The 21,585-nt window shown below is 41.9% G+C and overlaps 1 protein-coding gene across 1 annotated transcript in view; it reads left to right on the top strand.

Moving 5' to 3' along the window:
- UBE3C (ubiquitin protein ligase E3C) overlaps positions 1 to 21,585 on the top strand; it is a 122,629-nt gene that overhangs the window by 65,242 nt on the left and 35,802 nt on the right. Inside the window, exons 14-18 of the mRNA XM_017519463.2 lie at positions 6,874 to 6,978; positions 11,265 to 11,352; positions 13,525 to 13,622; positions 15,817 to 15,949; positions 21,333 to 21,580. Coding sequence (XP_017374952.1) covers positions 6,874 to 6,978; positions 11,265 to 11,352; positions 13,525 to 13,622; positions 15,817 to 15,949; positions 21,333 to 21,580 — 672 coding nt within the window. The remainder of the gene's footprint in view (positions 1 to 6,873; positions 6,979 to 11,264; positions 11,353 to 13,524; positions 13,623 to 15,816; positions 15,950 to 21,332; positions 21,581 to 21,585) is intronic.

The following is a 21,585-nucleotide window of genomic DNA, read 5'->3' as shown; positions in this document are numbered from 1 at the left end:
TTTATTTCCTTGAGCAGTGGTTTGTAGCTCTCCTTGAAGAGGTCCTTTACATCCTTTGTTAGTTGTATTCCTAGGTATTTTATTCCCTTTGTAGCAATTTTGAATGGCAGTTCATTCTTCATTTGGCTCTCTTGAAGTCTGTTATTGGTGTATAGGAATACTTGTGATTTCTGCACGTTGATTTTGTATCCTGAGACTTTGATGAAGTCACTTATCAGTTTCAGGAGATTTTGGGCTGAGACGATGGGGTCTTCTAAATATACAATCATGTTGTCTGCAAATAGAGACAATTTGACTTCCCCCTTTCCTAATTAAATGCCCTTTATTTCTTTTTCTTGCCTGATTGCTCTGGCTAGAACTTCCAATACTATATTGAATAGGAGTGGTGAGAGAGGGCATCCTTGTCTAGTGCCAGATTTCAAAGGGAATGCTTCTAGTTTTTGCCCATTCCGTATGACATTGGCTGTGGGTTTGTCGTAAACAGCTTTTATTATTTTGAGATACTTTCCATTGATACCTAGTTTATTGAGAGTTTTTAGCATAAAGGGCTGTTGAATTTTGTTGAAGGCCTTCTCTGTATCTCTTGAGATAATCACGTGGTTTTTGTTTATGTGGTGGATTATGTTTATAGATCTGAGTATGTTGAACCAGCCTTGCATCCCCGGGATCAAGCCTGCTTAATTGTGATGGATAAGCTTTTTGATGTGCTGTTGCAATCGGTTTGCCAGTATTTTCTTGAAGATTTTTGCATCTGTTTATCGTGGATATTGGTCTACAGCTTTTTTGTTGTTGAGTCTCTGCTGGGTTTTGGTATCAGGATGATGTTGGGCTCATAAAATGATTTGGGAAGGATTCCCTCTTTTTGGAGGGAATCTGTTTGGAATAGTTTCAGAAGGAGTGGTACCATCTGCACCTGGGCTTTTTTTGGGTGGTAGGCTCTTAATTGCTGCCTCAACTTCAGCCCTTGTTATTTGTCTGTTCAGGGTTTCCACTTCTTCCTGGTTTAGACTTGGGAGGGTGCAAGTGTCAAGGAATTTATCCATTTCTTCCAGGTTTACTAGTTGATGTGCGTAGATTTGTTTGTAGTAGTCTCTGATGGTAGTTTGTATTTCTGTGGAATCGGTGGTGATATCCCCTTTATCGTTTTTTATTGCATCTATTTGATTCTTCTCTCTTTTTTATTAATCTAGCTAGTGGTCTATTTTGTTGATCTTTTCAAAAAACCAGCTCCTGGATGTATTGATTTCTTTGAAGGGTTTTCTGTGTCTCTTGATTTTGTTTTTTGACTGCTGAAGTATACTACAATGGATACTATATGAAGTAATTTTATATTGCTTTAATTATGTCCTGAAGAATACTGTTTTTCAAAATATACCAGTGTTTAAACCATTTATGCTGGAAGTAGCCAAAATTTTTTGTGAAAAATCAGACCTTGGCAATGAACTTGAGCAGTAGAACATAAATAACTCCGACAAGCCTAGCTTTCCAATAACGAAACACTAGGCATAAATGGGTTAACAGGTGATAACTGAGGGCAATAGAAAACTTGATTAACTTTTGACAGCAGCAGCCGATACCAGATATTTTATGGTGAGGGTATTTTACTCAGTTATTTCAACACTCACAATATTCATCCCACCCATAGTGGCACGGCTCTATGCCGGGGGATCGTGAATGAATTCACACTGGGTGCCTGTTCCTGCAGTGTCACCATGTAGTGAAGGAGACATGCATTCAGCTAGGTGCAAGGAGAAACAGCAAGCCCAAGACGCCAGCCTGTGGACACACCAGCTGCTGCATCATCTTACGCTTAACTTATTTGAGGAAAATGGTCATTTTCCAACAAGGACATATTTTTAGAGCTTTTTCTGATATGTTACTTTCATATGTTCTTCCTTATGAAGTCAAATTGTAGAAATACATTCTCACTTGATATGTTTCCCACGTTACACATTTACTGCACTTCAGAACCTGCAATTGTGTGCTTAAGTATCCTCTGTATTTTTCCTTTATTTTTCCCTTGAGACGGAGTCTTGCTCTTGTCCAGGCTGGAGTGCAGTGGTGCAGTCTGGGCTCACTGCAACCTCCGCCTCCTAGGTTCAAGTAGCTCTCCTTCCTCAGCCTCCCGAGTAGCTGAGGTTATAGGTGCGCACCACCATGCCCAGCTAATTTTTGGTAGTTTTAGTCAAGGTGGGGTTTCGCCATGTTGGCCAGGATGGTCTCGAACTCCTGACCTCATGATCTGCCTGCCTTGGTAAGTGCTGGGATTACAGGTGTGTGCCAGTGCACCCGGCTGTTTTTTGCTTTTTAAAGAATTAACTCATCTGGATTCAGGACTAGATCTACTCTAGAAAGAAAAAAAAGAAATGAAAAAGAATTAACTCAGCTGTTGGATTTTTGTTACCAGATTTTACAGATCAGATTTAAGATAAAAATGTATTTTTATTTTATGTTATGATGCAATTTAGTCTTTTCAGTTACCCTTCAAAACTTGAACTACATGTAATTAATTTTTTTTTGGTTGCAAAAGTCTTCTCCATACAGAAATGTCACAATTTAGTATTAATAGCCTTGTCACCTAATTTATAAATACATTTGTGATAATATAGCTGGTGCTTAAGAATATTTCCCCAAGGCCAAGTAAGCAAGAGCTTATGATCATCATTGTCATGAACTCTCAAACATAGTGATCTTGTAAAAACAATGCCTGTTAATTTATAATGTTTAACCTGGACAGTTGTCAAATATGATTTTTATAAGAAGTTAGTATGTTTCTAAGCAGTTACCTACTTGATCTTTTTAATATTGGGGTTATGTGAAATCTGCTTATAGCATCACCTATTCTTCATTCAAATAGTACATAATAGAGCATGTGTAACAGTGTCTTTGTCTTTTGTCTTTTTTTTTATCCGAGACAGGGTCTCGGGTCTCATTCTGTTGCCCAGGCTGAAATGCAGTGGCTTGATCTTACTGTGACCTCCACCCCCCCACCCCCACCTCCGACTCAAGCAATTCTCCCACCTTGGCCTCCTGAGTAGCTGGGATTACAGGCATGTGCCACTACACCTGGCTAATTTTTGTATTTTTTGTAGGATTGGGGTTTCACCATGTTGCCCAGGCTGGTCTTGAACTCCTAGGCTCAAGTGGTCTGCCTACCTCGGCCTCCTGAAGTGCTAGGATTACAGGTGTGAGCCACCATGCCTGACAGTTGTATACATTTCTGAATAAACTTATTAGTACTTGAATAATTTATTAGTTTCTGCATTTATTTAATGTAACATTTTGATCTAGGGTGGAAGAACATGAGAGGAGGGACAAGAGTTACATCAAATGAACGTAATGCTATTGTATTTCGGAACTTAAAATCCACTAGTACTGTGTGTATTCTGCTAGATACAGTTAGTTGTTCCAATGTTTGCTGTCTTATTTCATATAACTTAGCACACCCGTTCCCAAGTTGTAACTACCTATCAGAGTCACCTGGGGGAGCAGTTGAAAACCTGACTGGCTCCACCTCAGCCTAATGGAATTCGAGTCACTGACGCGGCAGGCCCCATGGCGCACTGTCTCCATACTCCAGGTGATTCCATTACACAGCAAAGGTTCAGAGTCGCAGGCCTAACTTCAGATAACTCGCTTGGACAAATTTAGTCCCTTTAAGTGATTTTGGCATGGTTACTTCCACAGGCTTTCCCTTTTGGTACTAGATGCTTGTAGAGTAGTTGAGTGAATGTGGAAAAAGGAATGTGTTACAGGTGTTTTGAGATCATAAAATGGATCCAGTCAAATATTCATGTTTATATTTTTTGTTAAAACTTAGGAGAAAAATAGTTGCTGTGAAGGAGGAAAAATGTTCTTAGTTGAATTTTAAGGTTTGTTATTTGTCATTTCTAAGTAAGTATTTTGGGAATTGGTCCAGGACTAGTCATGCCATATTTAGCAAATAAAAAGACAGATCACCTAGTTAAATTTGAATTGTGAATAAATCACAATTGCTTTAAAAAATATAATTAATGAAAAAATATATATATATAATTAATGTCCCATGCAATATTTTGGACATATTTATACTAAAAATACATTATTTGATGTTTATTGAACCATGCATTACCACACGGTGCCTTCTGTCTTGATAACCCATCCTTAACATAGCTCCCTTGGCTAGGCTCACTTCTGTGCCTTCTCCTTTCTTCCTCCTTTCTCCCCAGCTCCCTCCACCTCCTTTTTTGTTGTTGTTGTTGTTTTTGATTCACCAAGAATCAGTGGTACTGGCATGTTATATTGGTAACATGTGCTTCCTTCTTTTTTCATATTTAGGATAGGAAATATGAAAGAAGATACCCTACATTGAAACTTTTTAACATTTAATTTTATAGTTTAGTAGAAGAATGTACATGAGAACATTAATTGCCTTATATAATTTGATAATGTTTGTAATCTATGGAAAATATATGTTCTTATGAACAGAGACTGAATCGAGATAGATATTAGATGTTAGAATTAGGCAGACCTCATCTTCTCTTTGCCTGACCTGGAGCAAGTTACTCCCTCAGTAAAGCTAAGTTTCCTTGGGGTTGATAAATTCATGGGGACCCCAGGATTCTATGGGATGATGCAATTAAATTTGTAAATATGTCTGAAAGCAGGACCTTTGTTAACAGTTGGGGTGTCTATGAAAGGGCCAGTTTCAGCATGGTAACTGTTAAATCTGGATTTATTTAAAGTATCCATTGGTCATAAAAATGGAAAGAACAGACATGATTATCTTCATATGAAAAGATTGTACTTGTTTCTGTTACTGTTGGAAGAGTGTGTGCTCTGTGGGAACTATCTGTATTTATCCCATACGAGTATAGCACATGTAATTAGCACAGCTCGCTCTTTTACTTTTGAAGAGTAAAATGACTTTCCAGAATTAGTGTATGAGGTCAATGGCAGTACGTTGTTTCAACCCACAGTTAACCAGATAGAAGCAATAGTAAGGCTGTTCCTGGTCTGCCTGGGCTGCACAGGAAATCACTCATAGTGAGATGTTGTGTGTGCAGCTGACCGTCTGAGCAACACCAGGGGAGCCAGGGGTCAAGGAATAACGGACTCCAATTTACTCTGATCACCTAACTAAACATTTCCACTCATTTCAGAAGGTTGATATTTCTGTAGCATGTGATGGGTTTTAAAATGCCACAAGATAATTGCTACTTCTAAATTGGTAAGAAATAGCTACCACTTTTAAAGGTATATCCTTGATCGTGAGTGAAAAACTATGCAGTTTCTCTGTTCGTGGGTAGGTCATTCAAGGGGTGCCCATATCGTAGTGGCCTGAGATATCAACCCAGGTACCCTTCCCTGTGTTCCTTCAGCACGCAGAATTTCTGTATTTCTGTATACTTTGGATTTGCATTTCATAAAATAAGCATTTGTATTCCCATCATATGTAAATCCTAAATTACAGAATTTTAAAGGGATATCTCAAATAACAACTGGTTGTGTGATCTTTATGATATGTCGAATATATCCTGTATGTATTAAATATATAATAAATGTATAATACACTAGTTGTTAATATATTTATATTACATAAATTAGTATATATAGTGACATAATATTTCTGATCTCTCCGGTGGGTGTATTATAAATCCAGTAGTCCTGATTTTGTTTTTCTGTGATTATTTCCATTGTCTCTCATTAGAGGCAGCATGCGTCCAGGCCTGGCCGACCTTTTTAGAAAGCACCGTCTTTAGCTCTGTGATAGTTATATGATATAGTCGTGGTTGTAAACGTTTAGAATGTTGGATTTACAATCTTGATTTTGTTTATTACAAAATGTGTTTATATTGGGTAGAGAACTTCAGGTCTCTTTAAAATAGTGCTCTTGAATCATGTATTACAAAACTTATCATTATTGATCCCAAATCAGTTGTTTAGCACCTGCTAGGTTCCAAGATGGCTCGTTGGATTCTATTTGTGAGGAGCTCACTGCACACCTAGAGAGCAGCTGTTCTGAAAGAATATTGTAACTTAAAAACTGTAATAAAAGACCAAGCCATGATGATACAGTGAAGTATGTCCAGGCCAGACTGTTTAGAAAGGTTATCAAGGAGATCAGACTTGATTTTTCTGGAGTTATGATCAGAAATAAACCTAACTTCATTTGCTTCCATGAGGCAAATGTTGGATTGTCTTTCTCTTTGGGGGATGTGACAGTGATACCTGGGGTGCTGCTTTTTCCCCTAGTACCCTTAGTAATTATTTCTCAGAAAACTAAGAAATGCTGTTTCAGGAAAAGGTTTTACAGAATTGCACCACTTAGAGACATCTTTCGTTATAACTCTGATGAGCTAAGACATTTGCGGATTTGTGGGGTTTTTCGTTTGTTTTTCAATTTTTTAAGATTGGGGGTATATATGAAGGTTTGTGACATAGATAAACATATGTCACAGGTGTTTTTGTACATATTATTAGATCACCCAGGTGTTAAGCTCCGTCCCCAGTAGTCATCTTTTCTGCCCCTCCTCCTCTCCCTTTGAGTAGACCCCAGTATCTGTTCTTTCCTTGTGTTCATGAGTTCTTATATTTAGCTGCCACCAAATTTGTGTTTCAAAGCTTCATCGCCACCTCCCTTGTAACCTAAAGAATTACGTGTACATGTATTTGTGTTTGTTGTTCTGCACGTATCTGTTGGCAGATAACTGCTTTGTACACATTTTTGTGATAGCAGAAAGAAGCCCTTTTCTGTGAGCGGGTCTGGTGTCCAGCTCGACCTGGGTTCCTGCACCACCGCTGTCTGGGCCTCCTTGAAGTGAATGGATTTGCTCACTGTGCAGCTCACTGCCAAGCTCACATGCGTGACACGGACCTGCTCTTTCTTTTCAGGTCATCACCAATCTAGTGAAAATGTTGAAGTCCAGAGACACAAGGAGAAATTTTTGTCCTCCAAACCACTGGCTGTCAGAACAAGAAGATATTAAAGCAGATAAGGTGTTATTCAAGAATCTTTTTAATGTTTATTATTTAAAATATATGTTCAGCTTTTGTCTTTCTGGGGAGAAAAATTAAGCTCTTTAAAATTATTTATTTTATGACTTATACAACTAATATTAATTATAAACCTTATTACTAACTCTTAGGCCAAATACTTAATGGGGCCATATAGCAATACCATTGACTTAAAATGATATTCTGAATTTGTTATTGATCCTCAATTTTCATTGTTAACCTGAGATTATATTAAAGCCTAATGATTCTTTGTTGAGGTTGAAAAATATTTTGCTTTCATTAGTCTTAATAAATATATGTTCAGTACTTAAAAGAGAGAGATCTTATACCTAATTTTTCTTTTTTGTTGTTGTTGTTTGTTTTTTGTTTTTTGTTTTTGAGACGGAGTTTCGCTCGTTACCCAGGCTGGAGTGCAATGGTGCGATCTCGGCTCACCGCAACCTCCGCCTCCTGGGTTCAGGCAATTCTCCTGCCTCAGCCTCCTGAGTAGCTGGGATTACAGGCACGCGCCACCATGCCCAGCTGAATTTTTGTATTTTTAGTAGAGACGGGGTTTCACCATGTTGACCAGGATGGTCTCGATCTCTTGACCTTGTGATCCACCCGCCTCGGCCTCCCAAAGTGCTGGGATTACAGGCGTGAGCCACCGCGCCCGGCCTTTTTTTTTTTTTTTTTTTTTTTTTTAAGACAGTCTTGCTAGGCTGGGCGCGGTGGCTCAAGCCTGTAATCCCAGCACTTTGGGAGGCCGAGGCGGGTGGATCACGAGGTCAAGAGATCGAGACCATCCTGGTCAACATGGTGAAACCCCGTCTCTACTAAAACTACAAAAAATCAGCTGGGCATGGTGGCGCGTGCCTGTAGTCCCAGCTACTCAGGAGGCTGAGGCAGGAGAATTGCCTGAACTCAGGAGGCGGAGGTTGCGGTGAGCCGAGATCGCGCCATTGCACTCCAGCCTGGGTAACAAGAGCGAAACTCCGTCTCAAAAAAAAAAAAAAAAAGACAGTCTTGCTATGTTGCCCATGGTGGTCTCAAATTCCTGGCCTCAAGTGATCCTCCTATCTTGGCCTCCCAAAGTGCTGTGATTATAGATGTGAGCCACCACACCAGTCCTTTATTCTTGATTTTCTAAAAGAACAAAGACAAATTTGAAAATTACACCAACATCCAAAGCAGATTCAGTAGTATGACACATTAGTAAAAAATGTAAGTGCCCGGGTGCAGTGGTTCATGCCTGTAACCTTAGCACTTTGGGAGGTGGAGGTTTGTGGATCACCGGAAGTCAGGAGTTCGAGACCAGCCTGACAATCATGGAAAAACCCTGTCTCTTGTGAAAATACAAAAATTAGCCGGGTGTGGTGGCAGGCACCTGTAATTTTAGCTACTACGGAGGCTGAAGCAGGATAATCACTTGAGTCCTAGAGCTGGAGGTTGCAGTAAGCCTGGATTGTGCCTGGGCAACAGAGCAAGACTGACTCTCTCTCCAAAAAGAAAAAAGCAAATACAAAAATTAACCAGGCATGATAAGTGCCCCCCATCGTCCCAGCTTTTCTAGAGGCTAAGTTATGAGAATCCCTTGAGCCCAGGAGGCGGAGGTTGCAGTGAGCCAAGATTGCGCCACTGCACTCTGGCCTGGGCAACAGAGCAAGACTCTGTCTCAAAAAAAGAACCAAAAAATTTAAGTGACATGGAGGACACTGCATTAACAAAGGCAATAGGTATTTTCAGGTTTGTTCTTAAGAAAAAGTCCTAACTGGATTTGTTTCAGAATCTTGGGAGTAGGAGATGGAGTGGTGGAGGGTGTAAAAGAAATCATGTCACAGAAATATTAGAGGAGAGAAAACAGGAGTGTTTCAGAACAATTTCTTAAGCATGACTATGTCCTCACGAGATACTTATAAGTTAAGCCTGTGGCTTCCAACTCTGCCTGCTGACAAGGTGTAGCAGTGGTGGCAGACCCTGCAGCAGTGAACCTCCAGGGCCCAGGCCACAGTCACTGCATGTTTCTCAGCAAAAGAAGCAGTCCTGGGCACGGTGCTTGGCTCCAGGTCTGGGGAAGACCCTACAAGATGGGTGTGGAGTATCCTGTCACGCTGGAGAGCATGGAAGCCATTGCAGGCTGGCTGGGGTTGTGAGACAGGGTTGGGAGCCTGTCTCCAGCTGGTCATGGGCAGAAACTTGAGGCATTCATCAAAGCAGCTAAGCCTTGAGTTTGTAAGGATGCTAACAAAACCCTTAATTGTCATATTTGTAGGATGCAAGGGAACAATCTCATTATTTTGAATATTGTTTTGGATAAAAAGAAGTACTCAAACATTTAATCTACCTTTTATTTATAAACTATAGCTTAGGCAAACCAGATAGTTGATGATGTGTGATCTTTTGCATAAAAGTATCTAGACAATACTATGTGAAAAGGGTTTTTGTAAACTGAAATCAGCCTGCCCTGCAGGCTCTGGTGAAGGAGATGACCAGGGCAGTGCAACTCCAGGTGTAGCGCATGCCCAGGGTCTGCTGGTCTGGCGGTGCGTTAGCCTCCCAGGAGAGGAGGGTGTGCTGCCAGAATGTAAATGACTGCACCTCCTCCTTACTCCAGAAAGTTGTGCTGTGGAAAAATGTCCGCTAAACCCAGCAGTATGTTTGGTGATTTAATTGAATTATATTTTGGCACAAGTCCCTTCTCATCACCAACTGGTAGTACAGTGCACACACCCAAACTTGTAGTAGCTTTCACCTCTGCAGTGATAACAGACATGGCGGCCTCTCGATAAACGAGCATCCCACCACTTAGGAAACATTCTCACCAGAAAGTTAAATCTAAATGCGGTGGAACCTCTACATCTAACTACAAAATTACAGGAAACGGGTTAGAAGTGCGTGTTTAACAACACTACGAGGGTGCAACTAACAAAATCCAGATTATAGGAGATTCTACAGGATAAAAGTTTCTTCATTAAAAATTGCAAGGGTGGGCCAGGTGTGGTGGCTCACACCTGTAATCCCAGCATTTTGAGAGGCCAAGATGAGCAGATCACCTGAGGTCAGGAGTTTGAGACGAGCCTGACAAACGTGGAGAAACGCTGTCTCTACCAAAAATACAAAATTAGTCGGGCATGGTGACACATGCCTGTACTCCCAGCTACTTGGGAGGCTGAGGCAGGAGAATCGCTTGAACCTGGAGGCAAAGGTTGCAGTGAGCCAAGATCATGCCACTGCACTCCAGCCTGGGCAACAAGAGCGAAACTGCATCTCAAAAAAAAAAAAAAAAAATTGTAAGGGTGGCCGGGTGTGGTGGTTCACACCTGTAATCCCAGCACTTTGGGAGGCCAAGGGAAGGGAATCACCTGAGGTAGGGAGTTCAAGACTAGCCTGGCCAACATGGTGAAATCCCATCTCTACTAAAATACGAAAGTTACCTGAGCATGGTGGCGTGCGCCTGGAATCCCAGCTACTTGGGAGGCTGAGGCAGAGGTTGCAGGGAGCCACAGTCAGGCCAGTGCACTCTATCCTGAGTGACAGAGTAAATGAGACTCCATCTAAAAAAAGATAAAATTGCAAGGGCTGGCTGGGAGTGGCAGCTCATGTCTGTGACCCAAGCACTTTGGGAGGCTGAGGCAGGCAGATTGCTTAAGCTCGGGAGTTCAAGACCAGTCTTTGTGCAAGATAGCAAAACCCCGACTCTACAAAAATTAACCAGGCATGATGGTATGTGCCTGTAGTCCCAGATACTGAGGAGGCTGAGGTGGGAGGATTGCTTGAAACCAGTGAGCTGAAGTCACACGACTGCATTGCAGCCTAGGCAACAGAGCAAGATCCTGGATCAAAAATTTAAAAAAAAAAAAAAGACAAGGACCAAAAATAAGGGGTGAGAGGAACTGACAGATGAAAAATAGGAGAAAATATACTTTATCTATTTTATTTGAATACTACCTCAAGCAAATTGAAAAAAGTTAGAAAGTGCACCTTTGATGATAATTTTTAAGGTGATAATACTTTGCTTCGTAAAGCCATTATATTTGCTGTGTTTAGATATTCTGCATCACTGGATAAGACAATCAGAGATTTCTTTGGGGTGTATTAGAAAACATAGTTAGCTGTAAAAGTATGGAAGGGCGGCCAGCATGAGAAAGGATGGGAAAAGGCAGACCAAAAGGACGTAAAGGATGAGGTCAGAGAGAAGGCCCAGCCACGGGAGAGAAACATCTAGCCCCAGTTCTGTTCAGGCGTGTGCTGGGGCAAAGGTGAGTTCTGAAGCAGGATTGCCCCCACAGGTCACGCAGCTCTATGTACCAGCATCCAGACATGTGTGGAGGTTCCGGCGGATGGGGAGGATAGGCCCGCTGCAGTCCACCCTGGATGGTGAGTTCTCTGGGACGTGGGGTCATTGAGGTATGAATTACACATTGTAAAATTCACTCCTTCAGTCTACAGATCTGTTATATACAGCCGTGTCACCCCCACCAGAAGCCACCATGTTGAGTAGTTTCATCACCCCAAAAATCGCCTCTAGCTCCGTTGCGGCCACCTCCTCGGCAGCCACCAATTGTGTTTTGTCCCTGTCACCGTGCCTTTTGCAAAAGGCTTCCAAGGGAAACCATGCTGTGCAGTCTGCTCCCAGCTCTTCGGGTCAGCACGGTGCATTTGAGGGTGCTGTGCGGGTCGGTTGTTTGTTCCCTTGTTGCTCAGCAGTGTTCAGTGTGACGATGCACCACAGTTTGAATCCATGCATTGGTTGAAAGACATTTGGTTATGTTTTCAGTCTTTGGGAATTATGAGTACAGCTGCTATAAACATCTATGTACAGGTTTTTCTGCTCACATACATTTTGTTTGACATGGAGTAAGTTTCACTGGGAGTAAGAATCTTGAGACATTTGGCAAGTTTATGTTTAACTTTATGAGAAACTGCAGAACGGTTTTCCAAGGTGGCCGCACCGCTTTGCATTCAGACCAGCAATGAATGAGAGCCCCTGTTGTTCCCAATCCTCACTAGCACTTACAGTTGTCATTTTTTAAAAAATTTTATTTTGGCCATTATAAAAGTTGGAAAATGGTATCTCATTGTGGTTTTAATTTGTACCTACCAGCCAACTAATGGTATGCAGTATCTTTTTCATGAATTTGGTTTTTTCTTTTGTTTTCTTGGTTTTTTTTTTTTTTTTTTTGAGACAGATTCTCACTGTGTTGCCCAGGCTGGAGTGCAGTGGTACAGTCACAGCTCCCTGCAGCCTTGAGTTCCTGGGCTTCAGTGATATTCTGGCCTCAGTCCTCAGCCTCCAAAGTAGCTCTGACCACCCAGCTAATTTTTAAATTTTTTTTGTAGAGATGGAGTCTCCATATGTTGTCTAGGCTGGCCTTGAACTCCTGGGCTCAAGAGATCTTCCCACCTTGGCCTCCCAAAATAGTATGATTACAGGTGTGAGCCACCATACACTCCCAATGAACATGTGTCTTAGTTACTGAATTTTGAGAGTTTTAAAGCTATTCTGGATGTGGTTTATCAGATAAGTGATTTGCAAATATTTTATCCTAATTTGGCTTGTCTTTTTCTTTTATTAGCATTGTCTTTCAAGGAGCAGAAGTTTTAAATTTTGATAGAATCCCATTTACCATTTTTTTCTTTAATGAAATAGTGCTTTGAAATATGATGTCTAAGATACCTTCGCCTAACACCTTACTTATTCCTTTTTTTTTTGAGACAAGATCTTACTCTGTCACCCAGGCTGGAGTGCAGTGGTGCCATCACAGCTCACTGCAGCCTTGAACTCCCCAGACTCAGGCAGTCCTCCCATCTCAGCCTCCTGAGTAGCAGGGACTATAAGCAGGTGCCCCCATGCCTAGCTAATTAAAAAAAAAGAAAAATTATAGAGGCAGGATCTTGCCGTGTTGACCCGTTTCTCAAACTTGAGCTCAAGGGATGCTGTCACCTCAGCCTGGGATTACAGGTATAAGCCGCCATGCCCAGCTCCTTGAAATGAGTTTTAAAAGGCCAAGTTACAATGTGTTGTTGGAAAGGAATGGGATACGTGTTTATTCATGAATACTGCCTGGGGCCCACTGTGTTCACAGCCTTCTCCCAGGCACCATCTTAGGCACACACACTTGGCCTGGGAGGAACTGTGTTGCCATCGTGGGAGGAAAAGTGCACGGAGGTGGCCAAGGGCACATTCACTGCCAGATCTGGCTGCATTGGGCTTTGTCGCCAGTGCTAGAGCCAGCTGTGCCCTTGAGACCTGATAGCTGGAATGGAAGTGTAGTTCTTGATTAGGACATCTTCAATATTAGGTCAAGGTATGCATTGAGGGAACCACTGAAGACTTTGGTGCTGATCCTACACTGTGCGTGGCTTATGGGTATACGATGACCTGAAAGATGATGCACTGGGCCTGAGGAAGGGGGATGTGTTCATGGAACCTGATTTAGATACTTGGGTTAATAAGGATAATTATATGAATCTTGACCTTAAAAATTGTCAGTAGGAATGCATGGGAAACTACAAGTGAACTAATTAAGGTTTTAAAATGTTTTATAGTGGGTTTGGAGTCCCCACCACTGTCTGTATCTGAGGAAAGACAGCTCGCCGTCCTGACAGAGTTGCCTTTTGTGGTTCCGTTTGAGGAGCGAGTAAAGGTATGCAATTCATTTTCTTTATTGTCACTACTTACCATATTAGTGTTAAGAAATTAACACACCCACCAAAGAAATCTCTAAAGGTGCCTAGTGCCTAGCTGATCATATAACATATTTTTCTCATTATGTTGAAAATGAGAAAAAGAATGATTTATAAGACCCAACCAGAGTAGCCAGGCACGGTGGCTCATGCCTGTAATCCCAGCACTTTGGGAGGCTGAGGTGGGTGGATCACAAGGTCAGGAGATTGAGACCATCCTGGCTAACACAGTAAAACCCTGTTTCCACTAAAATACAAAAAATTAGCCAGGCGTGGTGGCATGTGCCTGTAGTCCCAGCTACTCAGGAGGCCAAGGCAGGGGAATTGCTTGAACATGGGAGGTAAAGGTCACAGTGAGCCGAGATCATGCCACTGCATTCCAGCCTGGCAATAGAGCAAGACTCCATCTCACAAAAAAAAAAAAAAAAGAAAGAAAGAAAAAGAAAAACCCCAACTATATACCTCTTTTTACAAACTGAAAGTATTTCCTTAGTTAAAACTGGTTGAAAGACCTTTTACACTATTGATTTCTTATAATGAGGGTCTAACTTCCTTTTTCTCTAGTAAACGTTGCATTGTTTGGCTGGGTACGGTGGCTCTTGGATGTAATCCCAGCACTTTGGGATTACCAGCCCAAGGCAGGTGGATCGAGCCCCTGAGTTTGAGACCAGCCTGGGCAACATAGTGAAACCCTGTCTCCACAAAGAATACAAAAGTTAGTTGGGCGTGGTGACACACATCTGTAGTCCCAGCTACTCGGGAGGCTGAGGTAGGAGGATTGCTGGAGCCTGGGAGGCAGAGGTTGCAGTGTGCCAAGATCACGCCACTGCGCTCCAGCCTGGGGAACAAAGCAAGATCGTATCTCAAAGAGGGGGAAAATTTTTTGCATTGTTTTTGAAAATGCAAATTTTTTGTGAAGATGCATTTCTGTACATTCATGTTTGTTTATTCAGAAATGCGGTTTTATTTTTATTTCTCTGGATCTCACTCTGTCACCTGAGCTGGAAAGCAGTGCTGTGATCATAGCTCACTGCAGCCTCAAGCTCCTGGGCTCAAGCCATCCTCTCACCTGGGCCTCCTGAAGTGCTGAGATTACAGGCATGAGCCACTGCACCCGACCCAGAAACACTATTTTTTATTAAAAATGATAAATGAACAAATATCTTAATTCCTTTTCTGGTGTCTTTGATACACAAAGTTTTGTTTACATATATCTGTTTCCAAATTTTAAAATGTTTTTGTTTGTCAACTATTTTAGCAAATTTCTAAAGATTACTTGGTTCCGTTTTCTAGTAATGGCTTCAAGAGTGTATTTTTTAGTCCTGTACACTCTGTTTATAGGGTGAACAAAAGAGTTTCTTTTGAAACTGTTCATGTCTTCACTAAACCCTCCCTGCGTGTGTTCACACACACATGCACAAGCACACACTTACATAATTCCTGAGCTCCCTCTGCTGGATTTTTAACATCAAAAAAATTATTTGGATTTTATCGTAGAGATATTTCCGCTAATGTTAGTATACAGCTTTTACAAAGCTGTTCTTTCCTAAGTTGTTATGAATGAAAATATTCTGTAACATGGGGTTTTGATTGTTTATTTATTTATTTATTTATTTACTTTTAAGATGGGGTTTCACCATGCCGGTGAGGCTAGGCTGGTCTTGAACTCCCAACCTCAGGTGATCTGCCCGCTTTGGCCTCCAAAGTGCTTGGATTACAGGCGTGAGCCACCATGCCTGGCCGGGGTTTTAATTTTAATTTTAATTATTTTATTTTTGAGGCAGAGTCTCACCCTGTCGCCCAGGCTGGAGTGAAATGGCACAGTCTTGGCTCACTGCAACCTTTGCCTCCCAGGTTCTCTGCCTCAGCCTCCTGAGTAGCTGAGATTATAGGCATGAGACACTGTGCCTGGCCAAATTTTTAAAATTTATTTTAAACTGGGCAAAGGAGCAACATTAGAAATATTTAAATATGATATACATTATATATTATCTATACATTTATTACGAAAAATCAAGATTTGATACCATGACTATTAGCATTGATTTCAGAATTTATGAAGATATAAAAAATAAGATTTAGCACTTTTTTCTTTGGTAGCTTGTAACAGGCCTTTTGTTTCTAATAACCTTACAAGCTCTCCTTGTTCGTTAGATCTTTCAGAGACTGATTTATGCAGATAAGCAGGAAGTTCAAGGAGATGGTCCATTTCTGGATGGAATTAATGTCACAATAAGAAGAAATTACATTTATGAAGATGCTTATGACAAACTTTCTCCAGAAAATGGTATATATAATTCTCTCCGTGTATTATTTCGCGGGTGGAGGCTGGGGAATTGTTTTAGAAAATGATGGTTCTTTAAAAATTAGTGTCCATCATCTTGTTCCATAATGACTTTTAAAAACTGAAATGTGAGGCTGGGCATGGTGGCCCACACCTACCTATAATCCCAGCTCTTCAGAATACTGAGGCAAGAGGATCACTTGAGCTCAGGAGTGGGACCAGCCTGTGCGTCAGACTGAGACCCTGCCTCAACAGAAATAGAAACAGTGAGCTGCTCAGGGCATGTTAGTGTGCCCCTGTTGTACCTGGTGTGCGAAAGGCTGGGGCAGGAGGATGGCTTGAGCCTGGGAGGTCAAGGCTACAGTTGAACCTGATGGTGCCACTGCTCCAGCCTTGGCAGTAGAGCCAGGCCCTGTCTCCAAAAAACAGTATTGCAAGTCAGATTTGGGAGACATATGTTGTCAAATAATATTTCTAAAATGGACAGTTACTGTAATAGAAGCATTTAAAAAGTATTAATTATTTTTAAAGGGGAGGAAACTTAACCAGTTCCCAACCTCCCATTTTCCGCTCCTAAAATTTAGTTTGCAAGCTATAATTCTAAAAATCTTGATGGGAGCCATTTACATTGTGCATTTTTTTAATAAATGCATATTTATATAAAATCATAAATTGTATTCATGAGGATATTCCCAGATGTCTCCATAAATAAATAAATAAATTGTAAGCCAAATTGAATATAGTAAAATAAGTGCCATTACAATCCAAGTTACTTTATAAAAAGATAAGTGTGCTTCAATGACAGTACCATTAGTAAAGGAGGATTACACTGTAGCAGTAATTTGGATAGCGTTTGGAGATCACGACACATTTTGTCTTATGTTAATATTTGATACTTAGTCTTTAAAGTTGTGTGCTATCACCTTTAATATCTTAGCAGTTTTAACTTCAAATGTTGTGCTTATGATGCTACATTAATTCAGTGTAGGTCAGTGCACAGGGGAGTAGAATGAAAGCGTAGGCTGAAAATGAAATCATCTTACCTGATTTTTGGAAGGTGATAGGTTGTCAGATGTGAAATGACAATTGCCTTTTCTTCTAAAAAAATTTAATTTTCTTGTAAGGAAACGAAACCTCTGATTTCAAATACTTTTTATTGCTTACGTAAAGAGTTAATTTTTTCATGTTGGAACAGTGGTGGAGGAAAGCTGACACCAGTTGTTTCCTTGCTCTATTCCAAGCTATTATTGTTTTTACATAATTTACTGTTGTCTTTGAATCCTCGCCATGGCCCCTGATGCTGAGTGTCATGAGCTGAGACTGAGTGAACTCAGGTCTGAGTACAGGCTGTGGCCTCTCCACAGGGCCAGGATCCCCTTGCCTAGCAGATCGAATTTTCAGAATATTTTGCGTGAATGAGATGAGACTAGGTACTTCACTCCTAACTAATCATCTAACTGAGAGGTGTAGATGAACATACTTTTGAAAACAGTCGCACTCTCGTACTTGGGATCCCACAGTACATTATAAATCAGTTCTAATAGTTTTATGTTATATTTTTATTAGCAGATTTCAAGTTCATCTAAAGGAGGAGCTGAGTCTGCGGGTGAGGGAGCTCTCAGGGCACAGGTGCTGGGGGGAGCACTTGCAAGAAGGGGGCTGGATTTTCAGCCAAAGTAGAATGTGTCTCTTATTTACCAGCAATTTAAAATTAATTTTAAAACCACTCCCTGTAGATGATTTTTTGATGTTACTATTCAGTAATAACAAGCCTCAGATTTCCTACTGAATCCTTAAGCTTTAAAAAGTATTCAAAAACTAATCACACCCCACCTCCCTATGTGCACGCTAATAATTGCATTGAAGTGAAAAGATTTGGGATTTGGAAGAAGCTTCTCATAATGTTTATGCTGTAATGCTTAAAATCTTTATAAATGTTCTCTTAAGTACCATAAGAATGATTAAGCCACGTGTTAAAATGTGGAATTTTGCTAGACAAATTAGTAAAGTCAAATATCATCTCAGAATAATTAATTTACTTGCGAGAGAAGTGGGGTAAGGTGTGTTTTTGACGAATGTGATGATTGCATGTATCAGCCAGTCACCGAAGTGAATCCATGCTTCACAGGTGTTGTCTCTCTCATCTCAGAACAGTTCTCTGAAGTGTGCATGTTAGCCCCTGTTACATGCATGCTGACTGAGTGGAGTATACAGAGGTCGATGGCTGCTCCTGCAGTCAGTGCTCAGAGAGCAGAGACGGCTAGGTCTCACAGGGATGCCCACGCACTCCCTGCCTGCACTGCACTGTCTTGTTGCAGTGTGGAATAGCGGGAAAAATCATCGCGTTCCCTTGTGAGATTGCTGTAAGAATTATAAAGTGGATCACACAGCTCCCATGGGGCCGGAGCTCAGGCTGCCATCTTGGGTGAGAATGAGGCAGAGCTGGCTCTGTACTCTGCTGTCATGAGTTCTGGAGAGCCTCACTTGGCTGCTTTTGTGGGTTGGTTAGTTTTATTTTGTTACTTAATGGGCAGAAATACCATGTCTTCCAGAAGCAGAGGAAATTTATTCCAGAAGCAGGAAAGCAAGCTGGAGCCAAATGGCTTAGATGTGTTTACCTGATTACCAAGAGTGACATGGGCACTGATCCAGAGGTGGCGGGCACGGCAGGGCAGCATTGCACCCCTACTGCTGTGCAGAGTGGCCCCATCTCTCCCATTAAGTCAGTGACCCCAACTCAGTGGATGGGAATTTGGTATTCCCGTGTGGTGGCTATAAGCCTCAGTCAGTCCAGTAATGTATTTGTCCTACTTGAAACATATTGTAGACTGTTTACACTCTGGGTACTGTAACTTCAAAATTACTGACATGTACATAGCAATATAGGGATAAACAGGGTTTTGAGGAGATTGCCTGGAGGTTCTATCAAATACTCTGCTAAACCTTGGTTCCAGAATGCTTCTAGACGTTCGTGTCGCTGGAGACGCTCCGGGGCAGATAGGTTTAGATGACTGCACCACAGCCGACAGGGCAGTGGCGAATGTGGCCTTCGAAGGTGTCCAGTGCACGCTACATGCTGTCGCTTTTCCACCTCCCCTAACTAACTTCATGCAGCAGCCTGTCCCCGCCTCTATTCTCCTCTCCTTCCCCCTGTCAGAAAAGGTAAAGGACATTGCATTTACTTTCCCATGGCGGTTCCCTGATTCATCCTGTTTATCAGAGCACATCTTACCTTGGTCTACCTTGTTTTTTTGTTTTATGTTTTGAGATGGAATTTTGTTCTTGTTGCCCAAGCCGTAGTACGATGGTGCGATCCTGGCTCACTGCAACCTCCTCTGCCTCCTGGGTTCAAGCGATTCTCCTGCCTCAACCTCCCGAGTAGCTGGGATTACAGGCATGCATCACCATGCCCAGCTAGTTTTTTGTATTTTTAGTAGAGACAGTTTCAGGTCTTGATCTCCTGACCTCGTGATCCGCCCACCTGGGTGTCCCAGAGTCCTGGGACTACAGGCTTGCACCACTGCACCCAGCCTGTTTTTGAGGTTTTTAAAAATTTTTATTTTAGAGATGGGGATCTCACTTTCACCCAGGCTGGAATGTAGTGACACAATCATAGCTCACTGCAGCCTCAAACTCCTGGGCTCAAGAGATCCTCCTGAGTAGCTGGGATTACAGGCACACACCACCGTGCCCGGCTTTTCTTATATTCTGTAGAGATGGGATCTTGCTAGTGTTGCCCAGGCTGGTCTCGGACTCCTGGCCTCAGGTGATCCTTTTGCCTTGTCTTCCCCAAGTGCTGGGATTACAGATGTGAGCCACTGTGCGCAGACAAAAACAAATCTTTTAATTTACTTTTTTTTTTTTTTTTTTTTTTTTTTTTTTTTTTGACTTTGAGTTTCGCTCTTGTTACCCTGGTTTTTTTTTTTTTTTTTTGATGCTCTGTCCCCTAGGCTGGGGTGTAGTGTTGCGATCTCGGCTCATTGCAACCTCTGCCCCCCGGGTTCAAGCGATTCTTCTGCTCAGCCTCCCAAGTAGATGGGATTACAGACATGTGCCACAGTGTCCAGCTAAATTTTGTATTTTCAGTAGAGGTGGAGGTTTCACCACATTGGCCAGGCTGGCCTCGAACTCCTGACCTCAGGCGGATTACAGTGATCCGCCTGCCTCAGCCTCCCATAGTGCTGGGATTACAAGCGTGAGCCACCGCGCCCAGCCTTAAACTGCACAGTTCCCTTTTAGAGGCTCTAGGAGAATCCATTCTTAGCTTCCGGTCTTGCCAGCAGCCCTTGATCTTCCTTGGCCTGTAGATTCATCATTTGATCCCTGCCTCTTTGTAGCAAATTATATAACCAGTAATTTTCCCTCCTTTTCAGCCAAATACAGCTTTTGAAAGATCATATAGATCAGGGGTGTCCAATCCTTTGGCTTCCCTGAGCCATATTGGAAGAAGAATAATTGTCTTGGGCCACACATAAAATACATTAACACTAATGATAGCTGATGAGCTTTAAAAAGAAAATTGCAAAAACAATCTCATGTTTAAGAATGTTTGAATTTGTGTTGGGCCTCGTTCAATGCCATCCTGGGCCACATCAGCCCATGGACCACAGGTTGAGGATAAGCTTGCTGTAGATACTGGAGGACCGACTCCTAAGAGCTTGTGGATCATTCACCTCACTCAGAGGGTCGGTTTCATGTTAACTTCACTGACATTCGTTAATTTTTCTTGGTATGATGATCTGTTCCACTAACAGTCTATGTCCTTAATTCTGCTCTCCTCCTCGGCAGGCATTTTTACTCAGCTATGTCCTTTAGAATGTGGGGGATAATTTTATTATATCCTGTGAACATTCTTCTTTTCTCCTCATTCCATGCCTTCCCTCTTTTTTCCATTTTAGACTCTGGGGAAAATCTTGGTTAGTCTATCTCATTGTCTCTTTAATATCATTGCTGGGCCAGGTGCGGTGGCTCGCACCTGTAATCCCAGCACTTTGAGAGACCGAGACGGGTGGATCACTTGAGGTCAGAAGTTCTAGACCAGGCTGGCCAACATAGTGAAACCCTGTCTCTACTAAAAATACAAAAATTAGCCAGTCATAGTGAAGGGTGCCTGTAGTCCCAGCTACTCGGGAGGCTGAGGCAGGAGAATTGCTGGAACCCAGGTGAAGGTTGCAGTGAGCTGAGATCCCGCCACTGCACTCCAGTCTGGGTGGCAGAACAAGACCCTGTCTCAAAAAATAATGATAATAATATCATTGCTGTTTTGAGTCCTACATTAAAACGTCCCTAAGATCCTCGCCACCTCCCCAAGCTTTACTGCAAGGCCAGTTTATGTGACTGCTTTCTTGTAACGTCTTTCCTCCTCACCTCCCATCTCTCTGAACAGAGCCTGATTTGAAAAAGCGGATCCGTGTACACTTGCTCAATGCCCATGGCCTGGATGAAGCTGGCATTGACGGTGGTGGTATTTTCAGAGAGTTTTTAAATGAACTACTGAAGTCAGGATTTAACCCCAACCAGGGGTTCTTTAAGACTACTAATGAAGGGCTTCTGTACCCCAACCCGGCTGCTCAGATGCTTGTGGGAGATTCTTTTGCCAGACATTACTACTTCCTAGGCAGAATGCTTGGAAAGGTAAA

Source organism: Cebus imitator, unplaced genomic scaffold (assembly GCF_001604975.1).
Source record: "Cebus imitator isolate Cc_AM_T3 unplaced genomic scaffold, Cebus_imitator-1.0 Scaffold20, whole genome shotgun sequence".
Classification (NCBI taxonomy): domain Eukaryota; kingdom Metazoa; phylum Chordata; class Mammalia; order Primates; family Cebidae; genus Cebus; species Cebus imitator.
The sequence above is the reverse complement of the archived record's forward strand: the minus strand, read 5'-3'. Positions and strand labels throughout refer to the sequence as shown.